General features: G+C 44.0%; 1 protein-coding gene across 3 annotated transcripts in view; it reads left to right on the top strand.

Moving 5' to 3' along the window:
• The first annotated feature begins 3,888 nt into the window (after positions 1–3,888).
• ABCG1 (ATP binding cassette subfamily G member 1) overlaps positions 3,889–27,672 on the top strand; it is a 62,274-nt gene continuing 38,490 nt past the window's right edge. The window contains exons 1-2 of one of the 3 annotated variants that reach the window (XM_075431513.1): positions 3,889–3,972; positions 7,066–7,309. In XM_075431513.1, the coding sequence (XP_075287628.1) occupies positions 3,931–3,972; positions 7,066–7,309 (286 nt within the window). In that variant the 5' untranslated portion in view covers positions 3,889–3,930. Of the gene's footprint in view, positions 3,973–4,414; positions 4,494–7,065; positions 7,310–27,672 lie in introns of those variants that run through there. The other 2 variants (XM_075431503.1, XM_075431522.1) reach the window with 2 other exon arrangements.

The raw sequence follows: 27,672 nt of genomic DNA, 5'->3' as shown, positions 1-27,672 counted from the left end.
TCCTTCATTTTTTTGAAGCACAATGAAGACTCATGGCTACTAGCTGCCAGAAACCCAGGCTCTCAGCCTTTCTCATGATCAGACCATGAGTTCTTCCTCGACTTCATCTTTAGGCTGTTTACTGATATTCTTTCCACTCTTATTTCACTAAACCTATGGAAATAAGTAGGTAGGACATAAGAAGAGACAAAGCATGTTTCAGAAACCATCCAAAATAGCATATATTTTCAAATGGCAAAGTGACACTCTGCCTGGGATAAACTGTTGTTGTTGGATTTTTATTTAGGTCAATAATTGCAAGAGCGCTTCACAGTGGGATGTTTCTTTGTGCTCTCAGCTCTTTTGACTTTTTAGGTAGATTTAGAAACATAATCCTGAAATGAAAACTCAAAATGTTTTTCTTTAATAAAAGTTAAAAAAAAAAAAGGACATTTTTCTCAAAAGCTCCTTAAATCTTTTCCATATAATTCCTTAAACTCTGCCTGAACCAGTTAAATTAACAGCAAGTTGGGAGTAGTTAACATCAAGGTATTTTTTAAATGAAAACTCCATCCACAATATTTTGCCTTTTACAGTTCATACTTTATTTAAATTTCTTTTATTTAGTTTAAATTAACAGCAAGTTGAAAGTAGTTAACATCAAGGTATTTTTTAAATGAAAACTCCATCCACAATATTTTGCCTTTTACAGTTAACACTTTCTTTTTCTCATCTGCCTCTTCCTCACTTCCCAGATGAACTTTCCCTACATGTTGTATCTCAGCAGCTAAGTCCATTCTGGCCTCTGTATTTCCCCAGGCTATACCACTGCTGTACGTGAACTAGTTCTTGTACAGAGACATCAGAGCTATCGGTGCTGCACTAAAATGCCTCCCAGGGCTGTACTGTAAATCTGCCCTCTCCTGACGTTCGTGTGTTTCCACTTTGCCCTGCCCTTCCCAGTGCATTCTGCTTGCGATGTCCTTTTTCTCTCCCGTGGGTTGCACCAGTCTGCTGTCGGTAATGCTCTACCCTGCTGTAAAGCCTGGAAGCTACTACTATTTCCTCATCTATTTTAGGAGTCAGAGTTTTGTCCCTGCCTGCTTGTCCTCACCTTCATTTGTAACTTCCTTTTTTTTTTGTCCTGGATTTTTTTTATCAAGGTTTTATATCTTTTTTTTTTTCTTTTTTCCCCACAGAGTTGTGCTCTTGATTTTTTTGTCTGCAGGGACCAGGGGATCACCTGTAAAGTTAATGGAAGAGTTAATGAGGGAACGTAGGAATGCAGGAGATTGCTATTTTTAGCATGCCTCATCTTATGTAATCATTTTTCCCTGTGTGGTATCAAAATAGATACCAAATAGAACTCAGTTTCTGAGAAACCTGTTTTATGTCTCAGTGTTTTACAAGAAGCTCCCTTAGATACTGATAACGCGGCCACCATGAAAAAAATAAGTCCTCAGGATACGACCATGTACTCTTGCTCAGGAAAAAGTCTCATGGGAGGTGACGGGAGCGGTGCTTAAGGCTGCAGGGTCGAGCCATCACTTGTCTTCGTATCATGCCTCTGTGCCACCTCAGTGGGTACCTCAGTAAGGGTAGTTTTCCTGTACACCAATAAAAGCCATATGGCAAATATGCAGTTGAGCTCACACTACTTCAGTCATAATATTGACAGAGAAGCCATCACTTTATTGATCAGGGGCATATAACGTCACACACACATGGTGCAATGCTACCCCTTACTCACTGCTGTCCTGTGCACGACGGGCAGTGACAGGACCTAGCTGGTGACGCAGGCGAGTCAACACAGATGGTGAAAGCCCTTAGGACCGTAAGCTGCTTACAAACGGGACTAAAACTTTTGCTTGTGCAGCAGATTTCAGTACTGTAAGTTTAAGTTTCGTTACAGCCTTTATGTTGATTTCCTTGCTTCCTCCAGAGCCTTTAAGAAGTTAAACCAGAGGAGAGTAAGCACTGTGCTGGGTCTGTATCACACACTCACTGCAGCCAGGGTATCTTCTGCTCCTTCTCTATTTCGTTCCTCCTTGCAGCTAAAATATGTGATGTCTTTATGCAGTTTGTTGTACCTGTTAAATGACTTAAACATACACAGCAGTATTTCACAGTCCTTTTCAGACCCTGCAGGGAGATAATACAGCCTCCTCAATGTTTCTAAGGGAAAATAAAGGAGACGAGCTTTAATAAATTTTAGGCACTATAGACACATGCTCCAAATCAAGTTAATTAAAACCCTGGACCCTCACTGGAAGAATGCTTCATAATTTCTCTTTATTTCTAACATTATTAGGTAATTGTATTATAAATTTCTTCTCAAACACAGTTCAAGCCTTCAATGAGGACTTCTGGATGGGCCCATCTGTGTTTGGTCTGCTTTTCCACAGCAGGTAGGCATTTGTTCCTCAACACATGAGTTATAAGTAAATAATTTTCCGCAACACCTACAGACTGAATCCAAGGTCAAGCTCAGTGACCCTCCACACTCTAGTCCTTGGCAATAGGATGCAGTGGATGGTAAAAGTTCGTATGTTTCCAAGGCAGAGTCTTCTCTCATTAAAGAGGTATCTACCGAAGGTTATTAGCACATTCAGGAGCGACAACCACATCAGGAAATCCTTGAGCCAAAAACGGCTGTAGGCTGGAAGAGAATCAGGGGACATCTGATACAAGCCAGCCCTTTGCTTAAGCTCTTTTTTGAGCATCCGTCTCCTGACCACTGCCAGGAGGGAGGGTACTGTGGCAGATGGGGCCCCATCTGACCTGGCACAGATGTTGTGTGCAGGAGTTCCCTCTCTGCAGTGCTGTGCCGCTGGCGGTAAATGCCCCTCCACAGCTCAGCAAGGATAAAATACTTACCTGCCTTCCAGGAGCTTTGTGAAGATTACCTCCATGTCTGTACAATGCTACATGAGCACCAAGCGTTATGGCATGCTCCCTGATTAGCAGATTCCTCAGAGATTATGAACTCCTGTATACAATGTTTCATAGATGCTCTGAATCCAATTCTCAGACCCCTGCTATAATTTATCCCTTCTTCCTGCTGCTTCCAGAGGAATAAAGAAGGAGTCCCAGCACATGCGTTAAACAGGCCCAGTGGGTACGCGACTGCAGAGCTGGTTGGTGGGTCTTCCAGCATCTGGCTTCTTGGTGAACTGGTTGGGCAGAACCCTCTGCCACCAGGCAGCATGGCTAATTAATTGGTGGGTCTTCCAGTCGCTGGCTTCTTGGTGAACTGGCTGGGCAGAGCTTTCTGCCACCGGGTAGCATGGCTAATGAATGTAACTCAGAACCTAGTCATGGATCTAGACTTGAGAAAAAACGAAGAAAGACGGGAACTCAGTGACAACCTTCCTTTCCCTCCAGTTCTCAACCACAACGCCTTGCTCAGCTTATAAATCGAGGGCGTGCGAGTCCCCGGGCCAGAAGAGCTGCCTCCTCCTCACACAGGCGGGAGGTCGCAAGGCCCAACAAGATGGTGCTTCCACTCCCCGCTCCCTCAGGGAACGCCATCCCTCGACCCCTCCAGGAGCTCACTCGGAAGCCGGACCCTGAGCTGTGGCAGTCGGGAGCGCGGAGCCAAGGCTCGGCAGCCCCCCTCAGCCATGCCCCCCGCGAGCGGCCTGCGGCCCCCAGCCCCCCGCGGAACGGCCTTGCCGCCCGCTTCCACGCAGGGAACGCCACGGCCGCCCGCGGGACGGGCTCCGGCCCGCAGCGGGACACGCTGCCCCGCGCCTCGCCACGTCCCCGGCCCCTCCGGCATCGCTCCGGCGGCGGGGGTGGCCCCAGCGCGGCGGGACACCGCCCCCCCCCACCGCCATAGACCCGCCCGCCTCCCGCAGCCAGTCCGGGCGGAGGGGCGGCACTCGAGGGCTCCGGGCGGCGCCGGCGGAGCGGGAGCGGCCGCCAGCAGCCGAGCGGGCAGCGGGGCACATGGCATGTCTGACGGCGGCTTTCTCCATGGGCACCGCTTTGGTGAGGCCGGGGGGCTGCGCGGCCGGGCAGGGCCAGGTGCCGTGCTGGGGCGGGGGGACGGGGACACGGACTGAGAGAGGGCTCCGCGGGGCGTCTGCCCGCTCTCCCTGAGAGAGAACCGGGGCCGGGCGGCGGGCCGGGGCTGCGTCCCGCCGGGGGCAGACGGGCAGGGGATGCGGGGCAGCCCCCGCTCGCCAGCGGGGTGTGCGTGAGGGGACGGCGGCGGATGGCGGGGCTTGACCGCTGGTTACCTCTAGCTAAGGCCGGGGGATTAGCGGCCGCTCCGAGCATGCTCCCTGCGCCGCTGCGCCCCGTCGTTCTCCAGACAGATTCGCGGAGGGACCGCAACCTTCGCGTAACGCCCGGGGCGAGCGGCACACGGGCGGGAGGCGGCCGGGGACGGGGCGGGCAGAGCCCGCGGGACCGTGGCGGTGGCGGGCAGAGCCCGGGAAGCGCTGCAGCTCCTGACGGGCGAGATGAAGCTGCGGGGGGAATTAAAGCTCCGCGAAGCCGGCCGAGACGTGAGCGCAGCCCCTGAGAGCGGGCGCTCTTCACTCCGGCGGGCGGGGGGTGGCGGCGGGCACGGCTGCGCGGCGGTCGGCGTGTGGAGGGGCGCAGGGTCGGCGGGCGTCCGCGGGGCTGGGAGGGGGCTTGAGGCGTGTTCGGGGGGCCGTTACGCGGGGCTCGGGGCGGGCCGTGGCCACGGGAGTTGCCCACCTCTTCGCAAGCGAAGGGGAACCCGCGGCTGGGAGCCGTGTGCAGCGCCCCGGGCGCTCCGGAGGGACCCTCGGCCACAGCAGGTAGTCCCTGGAGGGGGGGTCCCTACCCAGAGCAGGTGGTCACTGGGGGGGGACGACACCCTTGCCCACAGCAGGTGGTCCCGGGGGGGGGGGAATCCTCACCCACAGCCAGCGGTCCCCGGAGGAGGCAGGGGTGTGACTGAGGGCTGGCAGGACTCTGTCACCCTCTGCGGGTAACAGGCGTTTTGGTCCACTGGGTGATTGAAAATGGCTTTGCTTAGTGTCCCGGGAACAAAAGTCTCTGGCTTCGTGCTCGCAGATGATGAAGTAGGCAGAGGCAGGGAGCTTGTCCGAGGGGTGTTTCTCTCTGAATTGATCTGAACTCGAGAAGCTCTGGCCATCCCCTGAATACTCAAGGTGGCCTGCTCGTTGAATCTGATTTTTTGGATATTCCCTATGGTGTGTGAAGGTGCTCGGTGGTTTCTTCTTGTAAGTGCCAAAGGAAGCCTTGAAAACGTTCAGGAAAGAATATTGTTCTCTCGCCTTTTCTTGTTTTATAGGGAAGAGGTTCCCCTACTTCAATTGTTTGGTTCTAAGATGTTTCACATTACGCTTGTTATGTTCAAATTACACGCCATTACAGTCAGCTGCTTAAGAATTTGGGAGTAAGTGTTACTGGATACCTCACTTCTGAGTGAGTTGAGAACACAGTTAAAATAGCTTTCCTGAGAAAATGTGGTAAACGGAGCTGATTTTTACGTCCAGAACTTGGGGCTTGGGCTTGAAGGACCTGAAGGCACTATCTACATAGTGGTTATGTAGGACTTTTTTCTTTTAATGTTTTTCATCAGCGTTCATTGCAAGTGACTGATCTGAGCAGCACTGCTTTTGCAAGATGAATGGCAAGACCATTAATCACGGCAGCAAGGGTGAGAGTGGTGCAGTGAGGAGGTGGCAATGTGACTTCTTAGTTGCATTGGAGGACAAGTAGTGGGAGACAGCAGCATGACCTGCAGCTCATTAGTTGAGGGTGTTCAGCGCTGATGCCCTGAGTAGTGCAGCGCGTATGCTTTTCAAGGGATACCTTTGGGGAGATGTGAATTGTTGGGCATATGTGGCACCACGGAAAGACTAGCGCATAAGCCAGCTATAGAAGTCTTTTCCAAAACAGATCTGCATTAAAAATACTACATTTTCAAATAGACAGCTGTGCAGATGTTGGGTCCTGCTTATGACGTCCTCCAAACACCAGATGACAATGAACAGACTCTGAACTGTTCAAAATTCTGTTTATCTGAAGAAAATTAATGATTGTTTTACTTCTGGTCTTATACACATCCTGTTGACATTGGTGGAAGGTGGCCATGCAGGTAAAAGGAATGGAAAAGGTGCAGATTTTGTGCACATAATAAAAAAGAAGAGAAAGGCAGGTGGCAGGCCATTGTCGTCATCAGAAGAGGAGGGAAAAAAGATTCAGTCCAAAAAATGCCAAGTGGAATTGCACCGAGTGCTGTGATGGGTGAAGTGTAGTAAGAGTTACGCCTGTGAGCGTAAAGCATTGACCTTACAGTGTCAACAGTGAAAGTACTGGAGCAGGGTTTGATATGTTTATGTAGCTGAGAAGATTTCCATTAGGAATCACTGTCAAGCGAGGAAAGCGTGCAAGGATTTTGGGTGGAAAGCGCTGTGCTTTCCTAACAGACCTCTAGAAAAGAAGTTGTACTGTTCCAGGTTGCAAAGTCTCCACAACTATCTGTGCAGGAGCAAATAAGGCACAAAATAGTGCATTTCAAAATTCACAGAAATATAACTTGTGCAATTTCACATTCGCAGAAACATATTCTGATCCAGAGGAATAAGAGCTCTTAGACTTTTTGAGTGGTTGTCTTTTGAACTATCTGCAGAAATAGTAGTTCAGCCAGCTCCCTTCCCCCTTCAACTCTGTCCCAATACAAGCCCTGGAATCATAGTAACTAGAACCAAATTCTTTGAGTGCATGAGAAACCAAATACAATGGGGACTAAACTTACAAATGTTTTATGAATCTGGTGCAAGAGCTACTCTGTTCCAAAGATGCTAATGTGCTGTGTGTATGCCCACTGAGGGGAGACTGGTGCGAAAGGAGCTGTCCTTTGTGTGCTGAAGTGCAAGAGCTCTTTCATATCTTCTGTCAAGATGCTGGTAGAACAAACAAAAGATTGTTTTATTTTTTTCCCTTTTGCCTTTCAGTGCATTGCTGTGCTGGATTCTTGTGTTACTTAAATAATAATTCTTCTAATGCAGAAGGTTTTGAAACGTGTTCTTAAACAAAAGTCTGTGAACTTTGTCCTCTCTCCAACTTTTTTCCCATTAGAACGGCAGCAATTCTGCTTGCACCATGGCCGAGCCAAAGTCAGTGTGTGTTTCAGTGGATGAAGTGGTCTCAAATGGCACAGATAACCAAGATGTTCGACTGGTGAATGGACACTTAAAAAAGGTGGACAATACTCTCACAGAAGCTCACCGTTTCTCCTACCTACCCCGCAGGCCAGCTGTGAATATTGAGTTTAAAGAACTGTCCTACTCTGTCCAAGAAGGGCCGTGGTGGAGGAAGAAAGGTGAGAAAAACTCAATGTTTTGGCTAAAATACCAATGTTATTGCCAGTGTGGGACTCATTCAGGTGGAATGAGTCTGTTGTGGATGGCAAAGCAAAGGGAGCATATTTTCACAGTTGGGTTTTGCTTGGCTTCTTGATATACCCTCTGCTCCCCAGCGGGCACTGAGGAGCTTTCGTGGAGCCTCATGCAGTGGGGTGTACAGCCCCGTGTTCTCCTGAAACTGTAGATGGAGTAGTTCATACAACTGCTTGTTTTTGCCACCCAGTTCTAGAGTATCTGAAGTAAATGTAGTATTGATGTGCTGCCAAATATCTGTCCTGTGATCTTGCATGTCTACAATTTATTGTTCAGAGTGGGTAGAGCATGCGGTAGTGTAAAGATGGGGGTGGGGAGAAAGAGGATGCCTTTTTTACTTTTGCAATTGGCTGTTTTGTGAAATTTGTTATTTTTTTAGTACCCTTCCAGAACGGCAAGCATCTCAGAATTTCAGAAGGCATTTGAAACCAGGATAAAAATTATTCTCTTAAAGCGCTGTGTTTGGAATAGGAATGTCAGCCCATCCGTGTCTCTTGGTGTTCTACGATGGGTCTCTATAAGCTTATGGTTTCTTTTAACTGATGAAAACCCTGGCTCTTCTAAGGCTGAAGCCTGAGGTTTAGTCAAGGACCAGGATGCTCTTGCCAGCCACTTTGCTAATAATACACAGCAAAGAGTTCACAGCCTACAACACAGGGCACACCAAGAGGATACAGATACTGCATGTATCTCAGGCAAGTGAAGTGTTACCACTTTCCTCTCACAATCCAGTTTTACTTATAGCTGGCTCTGAGACAATTCTTCTGGTGCTGATTTACTGATAGGAGTAAGGAGGGCATATTCAGCTCTCTTCTTCATATGCTCTTGGTCTATTCCAGTTCTGAAAGGTGGGTGTAAGGTGGCTCTGTGCTTTTTCATCTGCTTTGCATTTGTTCTTTTTATACCTTCATCTGCTTTGTGTAGCCATGTGCCTCCTAGAGAGTTTTTGTTTTTTGTGTGTGTGTGACTAGTCATCTCTGAAAGAAAAACTAGGTCGTGCAGTAAATTCCTGATAGTGAAAAGAAGTAAGCCTGAGAGAAAATATTGACGTCTTCAGGAGAATTTTGTGTACTAAATGACATAATTGGTCTTCCTCAAGGAATTCTTTCTTAGTAACCTAAGTTGCTATGGTTGTGTGCTTTAGTTCTGTTGAAGAGATAAGCCCCTGCCAACTTGCCGCTCACCTGAGCCATACTTAATACCTGCACTTGCTCTGAGTCTATAAATCCAATGGCTTAAAGGTTGCACTTGAAATTGTTTCACAAAGTAAGTTGCTGTTGTCTGGAAGTTGTGTCATTATGACAACACAGAGGCTTTAATAGTCTAAAAATGTGTGGTATGAAAAACACAGGAGCTGTGGCTGTGGACGTGCTACTGTATATGGACAGCCTGTGCATACAATTATTCATTTGTTGAAGGATGTGCAAACTTGAGGCTTTAATGGTTTTCCAACATCAAAACTGTGTTTACACACACCTGCCTTTTTAAAATTATTTATTAAAATCCCATGTAGCCATACTGTCCATTGGAGAACAACAAACATTGGTTTGTCAGCAACTTCTGTACATTCAGAATTATTTTTCATCTTACCAGAGCAAACTCAAATGTTCAAGGTTCTTTTCCCCCCCAAAATGGAACTGTGCCAAAGTATCTCAAGTAAGATTTAAAAACTTGAGGTTTTGAACTGGATCTCTTTCTCATTGGCCAAAAATGATTGGGGCGTTCTAGACCAAGAATCTCTGTCCACATTTGCTGATGTGTCTGAGTGACTTGTCTTGAACAAGATGGTGCATCCTGGCAAAATGTCCTGCTGCTGAAAAGGACTGGTTGCAGCATTTAGCTCTAGAGCATTGCTATGACTGTGCCACTACACTGAGATTTGAAAGAGGGGTTTAAACTTTTCTGGCTATTTGTGAGCAGGAGTTCATCTTCTCCCTTCCTCACCTGGTCCTGCACCATATGCCTTTCCTCGGACCACTGAGGACAGCTTCTGAGGGGCTGTGAGGCTGCCAGCAGGTCTTGGCACGCTTCTGCTAGCCAAGGAACTAAAAAAGAGTCCGGAGGTGTGCGGTCGATGCCAAGCTGACTGTGAGCCAAAGTGTACTCTCACTGCAAGTAAGGGAAAACGTGTAATAAGCTACCTTTAGAGGACATGGCCAGATGGAGGAAAGTTGTTATCCATCTCATCTCAACATTGGTGAGAGCACAACTGCAATACTGTATCCAGTTTTGGGCCCTCCAGGTCAACAGAGATACTGGGAAGCTGGAAAAGGTCAGTCAGCAGGGTAGAAAATTGGTCAGGGGACCTGCAAAGAGAAGCTGAGGAAGCTGGGCTTGTTTGATCTGGTGAAGGGGAAGCTGAGCGATGATGCCATTCTGGTGCGTGCCTGGAGGGCTGTTACAAAGACAGTGGAGCCAAACTCCTGTCAGTAGTGCCAGCTGATACACAAGAGGCAGTGGCGACGTACTGCAGTTTGGGTGGCTTACGGTGGATGTTAGGAAATGTCCATTCACTGGGAGGCTGGTACAACACAGGGACAGGTCACCCGGCGACAATGCGCTTCCTCCATGCCAGAAGGTGTAGATTTGCCTGGGCAGAGCCACAGCTGACCTGATCTTGTGTTGCTGATTACCTTGCTTTGAGCCGAAGGCCGGACTGGGCAACCTCCAGAGGTCCCTTCCAAGCAACACCTCTCTGATTCAGTGAATTGCTAGCCAGAGTATAGAAACTGTCTATAAACAAACTTTCCTCCCAGCCATGTTCCCTACTGCAGAGGCTAACCCAATGTATTGGTTTTAATAACAGGGTTTTCTGTTAGAGAAATAGAAAACTGAATTGTCTAAATTGTCTCAAATGAAGGTAAGGACCAAACTGTCAGATTCCTTGAATTCTTTTAGTGGTTCTGTGGTAGAATTGTTCATGTGCAATTTGGGATATCTCTATTTTAAACCAGTGGGCTTGTAGATGAATACATTACGTGTAAAACTATTCTGATGCCTCTTACTGGCTTCTCCTCCAGTGGGAAACTGGGACTTTGCAGTAGGTTTTAATATGTCTCTGCTTAACAGAAGTGCAATATTGTGCCTTGAAACGCTGGTGGATGTTTTAGCTCTACGCTCCTTGTGGGTTCCCTGGGCCAAAAGGATCCATCATTGCTATGGTGTGAAATTTATAAATTCACTTTTTTATGAGAAGAACAGCAGAAAACATATTCCTGAAGGCACAAAATCCAGTGTAGGAAATGCAAATGATTTTTAAAAAACAATGAACTTGAATGCACACGCTGGAAAAAAAAAAGAAAAATTGGAGATACCTCTCAGTTCACATTATTCTTGAGTGCTGGTCATGGCAATGAGTGATAAGGGATGCTGTTATGAAAATGTGCCTTTTAAATTAATGGTGTTTCTATTCTGAAGCGGAGCTTGGAAAAAAATTCTGCTATTTCTACATCTTTCTTCATGGCTGTAGTGAATTAGTTAAAACCTTTCATGAGTGTTGGATCACAAAGGGAGAACTATAGTTTCCTCACAAAGACAATTTATGCCAGCATCCTGGAGAGAAATTCAGCTGAAGAGCAACAACAAAAAATGTACTCCCTTCATTAAAAATGGTATTGCAAAGTAACGTTAAGGTTAGGTTCTAAATTAACAAAAGGAGGAATAATTAGTAATGCTGCCATTGTGCTCTGTACTTAGCTGTGTTGTTCAGACAATGAAACTCATGGTATGTAACATCATTTACTTTTTATTAAGAGCACAAAGAAACATGAATTTGCATTGCTTGTCAACAACAAAGAAGCTAAATAAGCCATAGTAGACTTCAAATTAGAATTTTTCATTGATTTGTGTCTCAGCCTTAAAATGCCTAATTTATCTATTAAATCTCATTTTCTCTTTAAAAATAAGGAAGGGCGTTTTCGTTCTCAGATTTACATGATAAATGCTGTTCTACTCATTTTAATGAGGTTTTATCAGATTCATGGCAAAGACTGCTATGACTCTGGACCTGATTCATTCATGGTGTAATTCCTCTTGAAATCAGTGGTATTAACAGAGAAGGAATCTGGTAGGTGAGTCCTAGATGAAAGCGACTGTATCTGACCCATTCCGTTCAGTAGGAGTTCTTACCAGTGTGGGAATTTGGAAAAGGTTAGAGAGGTAGAAGTTTCAGAAGGTCTCGGGTGACTTTGGCGTTTACCCCATAAAGCTTTTAGGGCATTAGGCAACTGGTAGAATCAACTGTTTCTTCAGTTTTGAAGGAAAGAGGTTGATAACTGACTTAATCCAGGTCCTGTGAGGGTAAGGATCTTCCAGAATAAAAAATGTGTCTTGATCTTTGAATCCAGCTTTTGTTCAGGCGTGTCCCAGGGATCTCCTGCCGGTCAGCAAGGTTCCAGATTGGCATGAGAGAGCTGCAGGACTGCTGGAGCAGGGACAGTGTGTTGTAAGATTAAGATGAACTGGCAAAGCCAGAAAAAGGAAACTTCCACACACAAATAAATAATAGGTCTGCTTAAGTCCGAGAATGCCTTCTCCCTTCTTTTAGGAAGCGGGAGCCGGCTGACTTAGAGGGGAAGCCAAAGAGGAGAGTCCTCTGCTAGATCCAGTATGGGCTTCTTAAATGAAGAAGAGCAAGATCTGCAGAGCTTCAGAACAAGCTGTGGCAAAAATCTGAGTGTCTTGTCACAAAGCCATTTATATAAGGGTTGAAAAAGAGATCTGAAAGTAGATCTTATCTTGGCTGCTGAACTGTCTGTTTAAACTGCAGTTTGAAATGCAAACCACAGAAACAGATAATTGGTTTTACCAGTTTGTGGAAAAATTACAGGCGCGTAGGTTTTAATTCTGGGACTGCCTGAAAACTGTTTGCAAGAGGATTTCAGAGAAAAGTCAGTGCCTTAGCTTTCTGGCATTTTTGTTAAAAGTGCCATAAGGTAATCTGAATAGAATGAGTAGTTTGGGGATAAAATTATGGATAGTTGAAGTGTGAAGAGGGCATGGAAAGTACTTTGGAGCCTTCTGTCTTGGTCATATTCATTGGGTTTTACTTTGAAAAGGTACGTATGTTCTGTGTGCCCACCAAAGGACATTTGTCCTACTGTTTCTAGGTGTTTTTGTAATAATGTAGGATGGAAATGGAAATACTGTTCTTGCATAACTAGAGTGCATGCAGGAAGAAAGTAGTAATAAGTTGCCTATCAAAACTCCACAACAATTCAGGGATTACTTTTTTCCCCTCACACTTGTCAGTATTCATGGTTAATTAGGGAATGTTTTAGTTGGAAATTTCTCTGTTGTTATTTTTAGGACCATAATGACTCATTTGAGCTGCGTTTGAGTGTAAGTTCTGGTAGGATTTGGTCTTTAGTAACCTCTGAGGGAAAGGGCTCCAGCTGGTCAAAACACGGCTGGGTATTTTTATGAAGCGGCTTAGTAGCAACACAGAAATTTGTGCTCAGCAGAAAATGTGATATTTCTGTTATTTTGGGTTCGTTCTGATGGCTCAGACCCCGTGGAAACAATCAGCCAGAGAGGTGCTGTCGTTTCTCACAAGGTGGTTGCTTCACAGCTCTGAGATTCAGCACGTTGAACGGCAGGAGTGGAGGGAGGGGGGTGAAGGACCGGGCTTATTCTGGATGGCTCCGTCGTGTGCGGTGGGGAAACAGGGAGCCTTTGGCAGGTTGTTTGATATTCATGAAACACGAAAAGTGCCCGTGGCAGTCCGAGATAGTGTCGCCAGGACAGCTAGGTGCCTACATTGCAGCGGAGGGCTCTGTCTGTGGTGTTGGCACTGATCTCTGCAAAAGATGGGAACTTAACCCGCTGTCAAATCGTCAGCAGAGGTTTAAACAGGCTGGGTTTCGCTGATTTGCTTCGGTGCTCTGTTACGAATTAGTTCTGGTACGTGCTCTTGGGCAGACCTGTTTCTTTGCGTTTAGTGAGGCTTTTTTTGCCACATCCTTTCCGTGATTTCATTTAAAAGAGTTCACCAACACCCCCCCCCCCCGGAGATGATACCCAAAGACCCAAATGAAAAAGAGAAGGGTGGGGGGCAGGGAGGAGAGGATTTGCCCTCAATATTTGCTAATCCTGGCAGGAGGAGTCGTTAGAACCCAGCGCTGGTGGGCCGCAGGCGCGGTCGTGCTCGCGGTCTGTCCCGCTCGGCGCGGTTACTGGCGGGCAATGCCCTGCAGTAACCCGCGGCGGTGATGGAGCTCCCGCCGCCCGCGCCCTGGTTGGCTGCTCCGAGCGCTGTTGCTAAGGCGGGAGGGAAAGATGCAGAACGGTAAAGAGCAAAACCCACTTTCCCAGAGAGGGCTTGGGATTTGGGGTTTTATTTTTTTTCGCCTTTCTCTGACAGACGGGTTCTATTGTTTTCTTCCATTTTTGCTGGCTTTGTCTGAGAGCGTGTGTTCATCTCGGAGAGCGGGGTGTATGCAAATTAAGATGCATATGTTAGAAAGAATAAACAAGTTAAGCCGGTTGAAATGAACTGCGGTACTAGTAAAAAGCTCTTTAAGCAATTTTGTGGATTGTTTTTCAGTGACTCGAAATGTTAGTGAAATTAATGAAAACGAAACATGATTTTTACTAGAGGATTTCTAAATGCATGTTTCAACCTTGATAAAATCCATGCAGTTTTTCTTTTAACACTTAAGCTTTCTCAAGATGGTTAAAAATATACTGAGTAGTCACTGTTACTGGAATAGTTCACAGCGTTTTATTAAGTGATGTATAGCTCTTCCTAGCATCCTCTTGCATGGGTTGTATAAAACAGAGGTTATTGGGGACAAGTCTTGGTCACCCCCTCTGTCTGATTCTTCTACTGTTTCCCAGCTGAGTATGACCTTACTTCAGCATTACTTACTTTCCTCCATGTGGAACCCATTGATTTTGTTGTGGGTTTGTTTTGGGATTTTTTTTTGTACCTGGAGCTTTTTTTTTGGTAATGTATTTGTTTGACTCAGGGAGTTTTGATCACTGAGTCTTTGTGTGAGTAGAATATACTTTTCTTCTTTCTCTTGACCATATTGTTTATTAAAACTAAGCATTACAACGACCTGACTGTTTTTCATTCTAGCCAATATTTTAATACAATAAATTTTAATAGTTGCTGTTGTGGAAACTTGAGGCCAAGGGAGGAAGTTTTAGAGAGAGACCAATTAAAACATTTCACAATGAGTATGCCAGGGAAGTGGTGATGGCAGTAGTGATGATGAGTTGTTAGGTGTTTGAGCTATGGTCTCTCCTGTTCCCATCTCACAGTAAGCGTGTGTTGGGGGCTGGCTGTAACTCACCCTGACAGCCCTCCGCTACAACTTTTTGTACACTGAGTGGGATGTGATGAGATACTTTGCTGTCCTCTGCCTATATACAGTCATGTCTTGCTCAAGGTGTTGAGGAGGTAGAGGCAGCATGCACCATCATATGGGTGTACTTTTTTCACATTTCAAAGTAGAATTCGGTCCGTAGCCTGAAGGAAGATGAAGCAAGAGTCATTTTGCAATTGAAGGCTTCAGCCATCAGATAGTTGATCAGGATTCTCCATAACCACAGTAAAGGACAGAGAAATCACAAAAGCAACAACGAACAGAATCTAGCTCAAGAGTAAGAATGCTGTTAGAGTCCATTTTTACTTGTGTATTTATATGCCATTTTGGAAAGTGCCTTCTGGAAGCTCATGAGGTCTAAACTTACCTGCTTACTAAGGCAGGTCTTTTGTTCTCAGGGGATTTAATATCTCACAGTTCAGCTCTGTATTCTCTAAGAAGTTAGTTGCTTCACACTTGCCTGTTGCATTGTTCTTGTGGGTAAACTGGCTGGCTTTGGGAAGACAGAGTTCAGGGAACATGATACTACTCAAAATGAGGCAGATCCTCACAAGAAATACTCAACCGCATTGTAATTCACAACTGTACCCGTTAAACTGATGGCCAGCTTTGTCCTCTGCAGTGTCTGGTCTTACTATTAAAATTAACATCTCAAGACTTACTCCAAACAACACACAAGGAGAATCCCAGCAAAATTTATGTGATAGTTTAGCACATGGGAATGAACTGATTTAGATTTAAAATTAAAGCATTGCAAACTGGAGGGTGGGTGTTCAGTCTTAAGATGAAATGTCCTTGAGGCAATACCTGAGTGCATTAGCCGAAAATGCCATGCCTTATCCCCAGAACTTCTGTGACTTACACACGCTCGAGGTGCGTAAGGGTATACATCTATCATAAGACTGAGTTTTTGACAAAAGTAAGCTGGGAGTTTAGGTCAGCTTGCCATGATACGAAGTCAGAGAAGGTCCACCTGGCCCCATGTCCCTTCTCTGACAGCGAGCAGAGCTGGATGCTTGGGGAAGAGTTCAGGTGCAGGCAGGTGTGTAGTAGTGTTTCCCTGGGTTCTCGCAGCTTGCAGCTCAGAGGTTTCCTAAACTAGGTATAGTATCTTTGTGTTTACTAGCTCTGGATGGATTTTTATTTCATAAAATCGTTCACTTGCTCTGTGAACCTGAGCGGGCTTCTGGTGTTTGTGCTGTCACCTCACTATTTGCCTCCTTTTTCCAACCATTCAGCAGTAAAGTGAACAACAAGTAACCTGATAAAGATTACCTGAGACTCAAGGGTGAGGTTTCTTCATTGACTGACCACTGACTCCTACTCTTTTGTTTCCTGTTGCTTTATTTGCTTTCTCATTTATTTGAGAGGGAGCCATCTACCTTGTTGTCAGATTCATTTATTTAAGAGCTTAAGTAAAAGACTTCGTTGAAATGTGACATCCTGTTAAGATGACAAAATGGTCCTCTTTTTTTAGGTATTACTTCCAAGAGACATCACATGCAATTTATATTACCAAATCTTGTATCAGAGACTTTTGCGCAATATCTTTTTTTCTCTTTTAAAAGCATTGGGACAGTAACAAGCTGACATGCTAATGGTTCAGATTGCAACCTTTGAACCTAGAAGCTAGCAATTTTGTTTAATGCCGTTGGTACAGAGGACAGCAAAACCACCAGCTCTCACTGGGACTGCACCATGTAGAAAATTTAGTTCTCTAGTGTGAAGGTAGTTTACAAGCACAGCCTTGGTGCCTATGACTGACAAAGTCATCCTCATCAAGCCAGGCTGTAGCAGGCATCTTCTTCTTGATATCAAAGCCTGTTTTGATTAGGAAATGGAAAGACTGAGGGTCCCCAAAGCCATCCAAATGCAGTCACTTTTTCACCAACTTTCAAATACATGAAAAGAAGTTACGGTATAATAGGAATTACTGCCCTTTTCAACCAATTAACTTATTCATCCCCAAAACAACATGTTAAGTATGATGGAAAAGGGTCACGGTACAATAGGAGGACAAGCAATTTTGGTTGTTTTCAGTAACTATGTGACTCTCCATAGCTTCCTATAAGTAGAAGTTCTTATATATTTCATTTGTTCCTGAAATAATTATCAGGAGGCCTGCTAAAATATCCCATTGGTGATGATTCAGATATTTGAAAATGGCTCCCTTGTGAATTACGTGCTTTAGTGCAGATGTTTGAGTTTAATTTGGCCTTTGGATACTTGCTCTCTTGTAAGTGGTAGTATAAAATACAGAAAGATAGTGCTGTGTAAGTGTCTCTGGAATGAGGATAAAATAATTCTGTCTAGGAAATGGTGTGGCTGGAAACGCATGCTGCAATATGTCTTGAGTCACACTGCGGGAACCTTTGTAAGTGTGTTTCCCAACTGGACATTCTTGTTGCTGTTAGGCTTGTATTCTCATTTATAGTTCATTTAGACTTTCCTGATTTCAGGGGGAGAAACAGATGCACTCTGAAGACTTAATTCTCTTCAGAGAGGATAGGGATGAAGCCATCCAAATTCTTATCAGAAAGAAGTACGTGGAATTACATAATAGGTGAACTGAGTTAACTGCTTGTTTGTTCGTTTTTTGTTACATATGTGTTCCAGAGAAAAATAAATGTCAGAGACGTTGGCTTTTCAAGATAATTTACCATCTGCCTCGCATCTAGTATCTACACCCTATATCTTTTGTGTCAGAACCATGTTTCTTCCTGCTTTGCATGTACAGAGGAGTAACAAAAGTTGTTTATAATTGCAGTACATCTGCTACAGAAGAGAGGAGAAGATTGAACATAGCAGTGGTCAGGTTCCTGAGTAAATGAGAATGAGACCTGTGCTCTGTCTCTTGCTGATCTTCATAGGGTAGCCTTTTATGCTAGACAAGAGAAGAAAGGAATTTCAAATGAAGTGATGGATGCACCTAGTTAATATGAAATTTGAAGTAAAAAAAAATCTGAAGGTTTTAATATGCTTGTTAAGCGATGGAGTTAAATTCTGCCCTGTTGCATCTGTTTTGTGCTTGTGGAAGCAGTCAAGTGGATGAGGCTGCACCAACAGAGCATGGCTGGTATAATTTTTTTAGTCATGATCCAGTTACTACCTCAAGTCTTCAGAAATTAAACACTGTAATAGCACCAGCATAACAGGGCTAGAATTGGTAAATGAGTACACAGTTAAAAGGAAGGGTACTGAAGATAAACATATGCTGTTAGAAGAAGGGCAGTAATTTTGTCTGGGTCAAAAAGCCATGAACTTTAACCAGCTTTTTGAATATGAATATTGAGGCCTGACTGTTGAAAATAACTATTTGAGGCTCATAAAGCTGAAGCCTGTGGGTGGCTGTCGGGGACAGAGTTCCTCTTCCTTCTCCACTCGGAGAGGTGAAGGTCATATGCTGCCATCAGAGAAATATGAGAGTCAGAAAGACAAGGAAAAATGCGGAGGGATGCATCTGTGCACAGCTGGCCATGAAGTTACTCTCTTGGGTTTTGGTTTTGATTCTGAGTCTTGGAGAATTACTTGAAGGAGAATTTGCCCCAGAGGAGCCAACTGACAGTAAATAAATATTAAACATCCAGATGCTTGGTTAGAGACCTTTCTGAAAACCAGTTGGGTTAGATCTGATTCGTAATCAAAACTGAGAGTTCTTTACAAGAAGTTTGCAAGAGTTGCCAATTGTGGCGACTGTAAAACAAGACCACTGGTAGTAGTCGAATCTGATGGGGCTTCAGGACATGGGGGGATTCTTCCTGCCCCAGCCCAATTGGTACGTGGCAGGCTCGGTTCTGTGTTTACAGGTCCAGTCAGTAACAAGGCAGGGCACGTATTCCTTACAGGCACACACACACGTCCATGCATGCAATACACTCAGCCAGCCATATGGACCAGCACGAGGACAGAAGTGCCCTTACGGCGCCCACCTAAACACAGAGGACACTTGTGAAAACCTGACCACCGCTGATGGTTTGCTGCCGTTCTTCCCCGCTGGCTGCTTGGGGGTTGCAAACGCACACAAGGCAGGTCTCTCCACTGGTGCCTTTTGGACACTGTCAATCCAATCACTGGCTCAGACGTCGGCCTCCTCCAGTTGTTGGTACCTGGACCTACAAGCCCTCAGGTTTGCAGCCTCTCAGTCCAGTGGCTGACACTCAAAGTTCTGCTGCTCACCGGTGAGTCCACTGTGATATTTACTAGCATTCATGCACACAGGCTCATAGTAGAGAGTGCATTCGCACGGTAGATAGTTGGTAATAATGTTTAGCAGGAGTGTAGGTTGGACTGCAGTGATCAGGAGTGGGTGTACTGACTAGCTGCCTAATCACATGCATCTGGCCCCTTTAATCCCCTTTTCCATCCATTTTCACAGGCTTGTTTCTCCTTCGTCCTTGATCCATCCCTTTCCTTGACTTTGGCAATTCCCCTTAAACGTCCTGTGATAAGCATTTCTCACTCTCCATAATTCCTGTAGCCACCCTGTAGCTGGTTTTACACCATCCCAAACTTCTGTTGCCCCTGCATGAGGTGGTGAGTCCTATTCCACAGCAGGCCATCACTGCCTCTTGCTTGCACAGCGTTCCATGGAGAGTTTCCCTGTTAACTCATCTTGGTGGGCTTTCCTCCATGAACGGTGGTCCTGTTCATGGAGTGGACTAGATGACCCACAGAGGTCCCTTCCAACCCCTACCATTCTGTCCTTTTCCTTTGAGTGTCTTCAGAGTGGCCAATTCAGGGGGCTGCATTTGCATTGGGTAGGGTAGTAGGGTTGGTCCTCTGAGCCTTGACTCGATCTCTGTGCACAGTGTGACTGGCCTTTTATCATGTCACTGAGCAAAGACCATGTTTAGACCTGCTTGGCTGATTTGATTTTTCTCAGCTTTCTATTTAACAATAAATGAAATAATGTGGCTGGCCAGTCACTTGTTTAAGCCCATGGAAAGTTTCCCCATGATGTAAATCATCATTGAAGTGGAACTCACACGGGCACGTTTTTACCCTCACAAGTGAAAGTTTCAGGAAAGTTGTAACTGCAAAGAGGAATGGAGTTGCTGCCACTTGTGATTATAATAAATCAGGTTCTGCTGTCTTAAAGGCTGCATTATGACTATGTGTGCGAGCTACTATATCAAAAATGGTCAGAGGAGCTTGACAGACATTCCTGAAGAAAGTTGACTATTTGATTTCTTGTCTGAGAAAAAGACAGTGTAAACCTCAAGGAGAAATACGTTACCTGAACTAGTCAAAACTCCATGAACGCTGGCATTACTGTAAGACTAGGTGTTCACAGAGAGTGATTGCGTCTTTTCCAGTAATAGTATGACACCTGTGGATATCAAAAGAAAGATGAAACTTCAGAATATGCACAAGAACACGTAATATATTTACTCTTTCGCCTCCAAACAGAAGTATTAGCCTCAGTCTCCTGGATCCCATATACTCTAAATATGCCATTGTACACATTATGAAACCCCAAAAATAAAAAAAAATAAAGCAGGCCTTCCCATGCAAGGCATGGCTGTGGAATTTTAATACTCAGCATTTGATTCTTACCGACAGGTAGGAAAAATAAACTCCCCAAGCAAAGTGGATTGGGGCAAAAAGTGACACACATTCTTCAATAAATAAAACTTAACTTTGAAGCCAACCTACAACTCATCTCAGACATTCATACTATACAGCTTTAAAAGCACAGGGCCAAAAGAACCTGGAAATCACCGCAGTGGCATAACGGATAAGAGTTTATCTAAGGAACGTATGGACAGTATGCCAGGAGTGTAGTCTTATGATAGAACACTTTTGGACCAAATTCATCCCTGTTATAAATTAACTGAAATTAATAAAGCTAGCTGAAGGAAGAGCATGGCCCAATACCTAGGAGACAACTTTTCACTCATTAGTATGATTTACTACTAAAACTGCATTCTAAAAAATACAGAAGCTAATGCAATTCATGTGAAATGTCAGTGTTGAATGTCAACCAATATGCTGTTGCGGCCAAACGAGGCTTTTGACTACCAGGGTAATAAAGCAAAGGCCATATTTTTCCCACTTCCTCCCAGCACTCAGTTTAAACCTAAGAAAACTTGTACTGACTTGGATTCCAACTCCTGTCCAGATATTCAGCATTACAAATAAGAGAGTGCAAGGCATGTTTATGTGGTGGTGGAAATGTGTCGGCAGACATCATCCAGTATAGGCATGTCTCAAAGCATCAGAGGCCCCCCTTTCAGAGTGTAAAGAGTAATGTATTGCTTCTTGTCAAGATTTCTAACTTTTATTTTTAATAATCTATGAGTATATTGTATGTGCATTGTCTTTATATGTGTAGATACATATGTTCAATATTATGCATGTAGATAAATCTCATGTTTATATTGATATGTGTAAGTACAAATGTGTGAGTATATATACACATACATATTATCTCTATTTTCATGTATGTGTTTGTATATGCACATACGTCCGTACACTTGGGTATATCTATTTGTGTACAAAAACTGGCTGTGTATCACTATAACAAACATTTTGAAGATAACATTTTTATAGAGGTGTATATTTCTCTGCCTTTGTAGCGATAAGATGATATAATTACAGAAAAGCAGTAACAACCTGATATTTTTTTCTGAATGAAGAGCAAAAGAATATTGGTTGCTTAGAAGTGGTTCAAATCTGTTGCTACTGGATTAACAGCATAACAAGCTAAAATAGCAGGAAAAATGACTGTAAAATGGGACCTGTTTTATCCACCTGAATGCCAGTGGTGTAAAGAATGGTATAAAGAAAAGACAGCATGCTTTTCAACAGGGACTTACTGCATTACATAAGTTGAGTAATTTTCTGCTCTCAGTCATTTCTCTCATAATCAGATTGCTTGTGCTTTGTTCTTGTTTTCTTTAGAAGTTGTAAGAAAGAATGGGTTGGAGCTCTCGTTTGTATTAACAGTGCATCCAATTCATACATGTTTGGGCAATTTTGCGTGTTTATAACTGCTGACATCATTGTCTGAATTTCCTTCTTTATTAGCTGAGCATTATTGCAGCTCACTTTCCTGCTGGATGTAAAGGAGAGTATGCTTACGTGCCAGATGAACGCATGGTACTTCTGTTTGTTTGAATAGAAGTTTGATGGTGGCAGTAAACCGGAAGGTGTGTGTGTCTTGGGGTGCAGAAGGAAAATACCAAGGTTTTATGTAAACTAGTGGGAACATGTACTTTGATTTGCAAGAACTGCTGAGAGAGTGGTGCAAAGAACAGGAATCTGGTAGAGATGTTCTTCTGGATGATTTTCTTGGGGGCTAGAAATGCCCCTTGACTGCCCTGGGAAGGCAAATAACAGCACCCAAGATCCACAAATGGAGAGCACTTCCCAGAAACAGCTCTGTGGGTGTCCACGTTCACTTGTGGCTGCATTTGCCTTCCCTGCGCACCTCTGCTGTCAGGAAGGGAAGGGGCTGGTGAGGATATTGTCTGGTTGTGGTCAGCGTCAAGAGGATCCACAGTGTGTACTCCTTTCACCTGATATATATCTCAGAGGTGTGAGCAGGAGTGCTCCATGGTGTCTTCTTCACAGGGATGAGGGGAATGGGATAGGGGTGGTAAGAGCTGTGTTGTTGTCATCGTCTTTTTTGCTAGCCACATGGGCACTAATGTAGCTCAGGATTTCTCTGAATTGCCCAGTGCGTTTTAAAAGATTGCCTCTCCTGTCTCCTCTTCTCCAGCTCCCCTAATTATCCACGCTTGTAGCCATTCTGTGCAAGGGCTCACACTGAAACACATAGGAAGAAGTGGCTCCAAATGATTCCAGGGTGTTTACAACTGTGCACAAGGAAAGGAGATTGAAGATATAGTCAAGATTAACCTCTCGTTTTGTATCACAGTATCATTATCTAATTAGATCAGAAGCAAAGCCCTGCGGCTTAGTCAGTATTAGAGCGTAGGCACCCATTTCAGGAGGAAGCCTTTGAGAAGAGCAATCTTCAGCCGTCCACCTACACCATTTTCTGTACGGCTTTGCAAGATGGAAAAAGTGACAGATGTAAACCTCCCCAAAGGCAGCTACAGGTTCTCCTTCGTGCATTGCCTTTAAAGAGACTTCTGCACCTCTGAACCACTGACTCTTGGACGGTCCCCGACAGTGACCCTTGTCTTTGCTGTCCCTGGTCTGCCAGAGCAGAGACAGAACAGATCCATTGGAATTCAGTGGGTCAGACCCTGAGGAGAGGGTCTGCTGATTTTGAATTACCCATGCTATTTTATTACAGGCACAGGTAGCCTTTGTCAGGGAACTGGAACCATGATTCGGATAAGCTGGATGGAGGGGGCATAGAAGGGAGCGGGGAATTCTTCCCAGTTGCCAGAACAGGTCCTTTACCTGAACAAGGACTCTTGTCACTCAGTAGTCGCTCTGCCTTACTGTGGAAAGTGGCCAATATAGTTCAGATACATGGAGATACTGCAGCTGAGGCTGTTGCTACACAATTCATAGGTCCCATTCTTGGGGTTTATATGCGTTGGGACTCATGCCTGATTCTCTGATTTTGGTTCTGCATCAATTCCGAAATGACTTTATGGTTTAGGTTCAGCAAACATCCCTCTAGAAGAGCATGTCTTGTGCAGTTTCCCAAAGCTTTCTTCTAACATAGCAGATGGTGGGATTTTTGTGGACAAAGCCAAACTGGGGGTTTGATTAAACTTTGAATTTACCACTCTATGTGAAACTAATCCTGGTGTGACCTTCCCTTTATTGATGTATAAGGGTCTTAGAGCAGTGCTTTGGGTTCCTGTAGGAAAACATACTGTAGCAAACCATTTCATTATATTGGGACAATTTATCATCAGCAAATAAATGGAGAGCGTGGGAGAGAAGAGCAGAGTAGATGGCATTCTGTCCCCGCTCCAGGATCTTGATCTTAATATTTGATGTCAGTTAACTGAGAACAGGAGACCATGAGTCTGACCAAGGCAGCCTAATGTGCTGACAGTAATATTGACTGTAAAATACACAAGAACTCTTACAAATATTACAAATACAGAAGTGGAGACTCATCTGTTGGGGGCAGATAGCAGAGCTTAAGAGCAGTTTGTTGAGTTTCATTCAGGCCTTCGATGGAAGTGGAGTGGTGACTCAGTTTTTAACACGTACATACAGAAATTAAAAAAAATAGTAATATTTTGGAAATGTTGTGATCTGATGACAGAGCACTGTTCTGTGCTTGTGCCATTACCCGGGTTGTTGCAGCCCCTGTCAGCGTAATGAAATCTCACCTGTTGGCACAAAGACAAAAAAGACACAGGTGGTGGATTTGCCACTTGCAGGTAATGATCAAAAACATTTAGCTAGGACTGAAATGAAAACTAACAATGTTAGAGATGTGCTTATTTTTCCATTTGCACACATGCTACAGCTGTCATTATTTTCCTTTGTTCTGTCACATACATTTAGAAAAAATTGCGTGAAAATTTTGAACTTCTGCATCTCCTGTATGGCACTGAATGCACTGCCCATAGAAGGACTGTCTGTAGCCCAGCAGAGTGCAGTTGCTTTATCCCCGTGTGTGACCAAGCTGCTCATCTCACAATGAGATTTTAAATTATACTCAGGTATATCAGATATTTTTAAAAGCATGGGTTGCATGAGCGATTATCCCTAATAGATAAGTAGACTGTGTTTTCACTTGGGCATCTCACAGCAGTGAGAGACAGACTTGAGAGTCAGATTCATCTGAGTCCATGCACCTTTCTACTGTGTACGAGGCTGTGTCCAAGGTAGACAACAATCTGGGCTCTCTTTATAGACATAAGATTTCGTTGACGAGCAACGAAGTGCAAGTTACTATTCCTTTCATCCAAAACGAGCTGAACAAGCGACTCTCCACATTTACGAGGAGGAAGAACTGTGGTGGAGTGGCTCCAGCCAGCAGCTGGGCACCCACACAGCCGCTCTCTCAGTCCCCTCTGCCAGGGTAGGGGAGGGTCAGAAGAGCAAAAGCTGAAAACTCGTGGATCGAGATCAGGGCAGTTTATTAAGTGAAGCAAAGCTGTGCGCACAAGCAAAGCGAAATAAGGAGTTTTTTCACTGCTGCCCATTGGCAGGCAGATGTTTAGCCACTTTCTGAAAAGCAGGGTCTCAGCACATGAAAGGGTCACTTGGGAAGACAAACGCTGTAATTTCCCTCATTCCCCTAGCTTTTATTGCTGAACACAACGTCGTGTGGTATAGGATATCCCTTTGGTCATCTGTCCTGGCTGTGTCCCTTACCAGCTTTTTTGCGCACCCCAGCCTACTCAAAAAAAATAAAGCCTTGACTTTGTGCAAGCACTGCCCAGCAACACCCAAAACACAGTGTGTTATCAATTCTGTTTTAGTCACAAATCAAAACACAGCACCATAGGGGCTACTCTGAAGAAAATTTAACTCCGTCCCAGCCGGACCCAGTAGAATAGCCCACATGCTAAGGTTTACATTGTAGATGTTTGCAGCTGGTTAAAATAAATCCCATCTTGAGATCTGAGTTCCTGATGCATCGGTATTCCTATATGGAAGGTTTCCACCTTCCAGTCTTTGAATCTTGCAATATTGCTGTGTGCTTTTGATCCCCTAGCCTGTCAGCTACTGAACTAGCATAAACCTGTGCTGCTGTATTGATTTTAGCAGTGCTGTGTTGTTTTACAGGAACTGAGTCAGGAGAGTGCCTGTGGCTTTTAGGATCAAAGCATGTGTTTTGAGGTGATGTGGATATTGTTCTAATTGTGTCTCTTCGTTATTTCGTTTAAAGTGACAGTATTTGTAAGGAAAACCATGTAAACAGCCCAGACTCTTATCTCCTTTTTCTTTCCTGTGTGTACTGGTGTATTAATAGGTAGCATAGATAAATGACTTAAGGAAGTATGTTGTAGAAGTCATGCAGTATGAGAATAAAGAAACCTCAAGAGACAATTCAAGTTTAATTTTCTGGTAATGTGTCGAACTGGAATTTTTTTTGGAATGTCATCATCAGTTTACTTGGTGGTCAGGAAAAATTGTAAACATGTTGTCTTAACTTTGGAAAAAAGATGTCGTTTGGAGTATTGTTTACAGGGACATGTAATCAGAAGGATGTGAGAACAACCAACACTCTTTATGTGAATCTCTCTTACTAGTGATATACTTAAGTCTTCGGGGCATTAATATAACTAATTTATTTTGACAAGCTTCCAAGTTGTGGAGAAAGCAACTGCTTTCACTGCCAAATTTTTCCTGTCCCAATAGACCAGTTGGATCGGCCAACATTGAGCTTAAGTCTGTCTATAGCTTATCTCTTGCCTTTTCATTGAACAGCTGAATAACCTAACTGTAAAGAAGGACAAAAAGTGTCAAAAGAAGTTACAGGTGTTACTGGGAAATGAACCAATGCAGAGATGAAGTATAAGTGAAAGAACACAGAGGGTCTCTTAATGACCTTATGATAAAAATCTGTCTGGAAATTTTCAGTGTCCTCTTTTTGTTGGAAAGGGGTAGTGTGTCAGAGTAGAAACATGTTGTTTCTTCACTATATTTTTCTGACTATGTTTTCATGGAGATTTGTTAGGTCGAGGAGTTTCTAGTTAGGAAGAGAGAAAACTCAATCGAGCTGATGACCAGGGCACTTGAAAATGTAAGAGACCCAAGTTGGAGTTCTTGATCTGACTTAGACTTGGTTCACCCTCATCTCGGTGTTTTCCATTGGCCTCTGGAATGGCTTGCTACTGCTTTGTGAAAAACACAACCAAACAAAAAATCTACCACCAAAATTCAAAGTTGAGTTTTCTCTCTGCCTTAGAATAAGAACAAAATAGAAACTTGAGGTGGAGATCATGCTTTTGTGAATTACTGCCTCCCAACTTGCTTTACTGATAGCTTTATAGATCATTTAGAAAAGACAGGATTTCCGAAATGCTGAATGAATCTGATGCCTTATTTTATCATGTCCTGAAATTGTGAATTAAAGTTCATTAGCCTTTTTTTAAACTTCAAGTAATTTTGATGTGTAGATTTGAATTTTTTTAGTATGTGCAATAAATGTTAATCAATTTGATGATACTTATACTGCAATCAAAGTGCATCTGTCAAATGATTATTTCTATTTTGTGTGTGAAATGAAGCCTTTTCCTCTTGAGAACTCTCATCTTTACATGGGACATATTATTGATAAAACATTTAGTTGCTGAGGATATATGGTTAGCAGCAAGAGTCAAGCTTTGTTCAGGCTACTCAGCTTCAGCTAATCCATAATGTAAAATGTAGGCCAGCTGGAGCTTCTTAAAACAGATGGGAATTTAGTAGTTTATGGTAGTTCAATGGATGTATGTCCCCACAAGGCTGCCAACTTCTCCAGTTCTGAGTTGAGAAAAAAGCAGAAATCCGACTGCTGAAAGGCACTCATTCTAACTCATTTTCATTCCAGAAGCAGCAGTGCCCTGTGCAGTAGGTTTTGTTTGTAACATATTCAGCACTGGCATGCTACAGAAGATGATAATTGGTTCAGTGGTGTTTAGAGGATTTTATATTTAGTTTGCTGACAAGGAAAAGTATTTTAATTTGGGCAACTTCATTGGTGTAAATATTCAAGAAGAGAGATAAAAACACAGTTATTCTAAGTAAAATGCAAGAACCGGATGTAATTCAGGGTTTATTTCCACTCACACTTCAGGTTTTCCTTTATTTTTACATTCAGGATTGTAGGTTATATCTGTTACTAGATTAGTGCTAGAATAAAGTGAATCTATTATCCTATGTTTCTGTCTCATTAAAGTCTTGAGAACATTGCGGAGAAATGGGCATAATAAGTATGGCTATTTCTGAAAATAAAAGTCTCGCAGGACACACGCTCCAGCCATGCATATGGCTGGCCACAGGGATGTCCTGCTGCTGTAGGAGCTTCTTCAGCCTCAGCGTGCTTCTGAACACGCCTCCTGTCCTTATTCACTGAGCTC

The sequence above is a fragment of the Opisthocomus hoazin genome, chromosome 1 (genome assembly GCF_030867145.1).
Source record: "Opisthocomus hoazin isolate bOpiHoa1 chromosome 1, bOpiHoa1.hap1, whole genome shotgun sequence".
In the NCBI taxonomy this organism is placed as follows: Eukaryota; Metazoa; Chordata; class Aves; order Opisthocomiformes; family Opisthocomidae; genus Opisthocomus; species Opisthocomus hoazin.
Note: the sequence above shows the minus strand (reverse complement) of the source record. Positions and strands in the feature narration are given on the sequence as shown.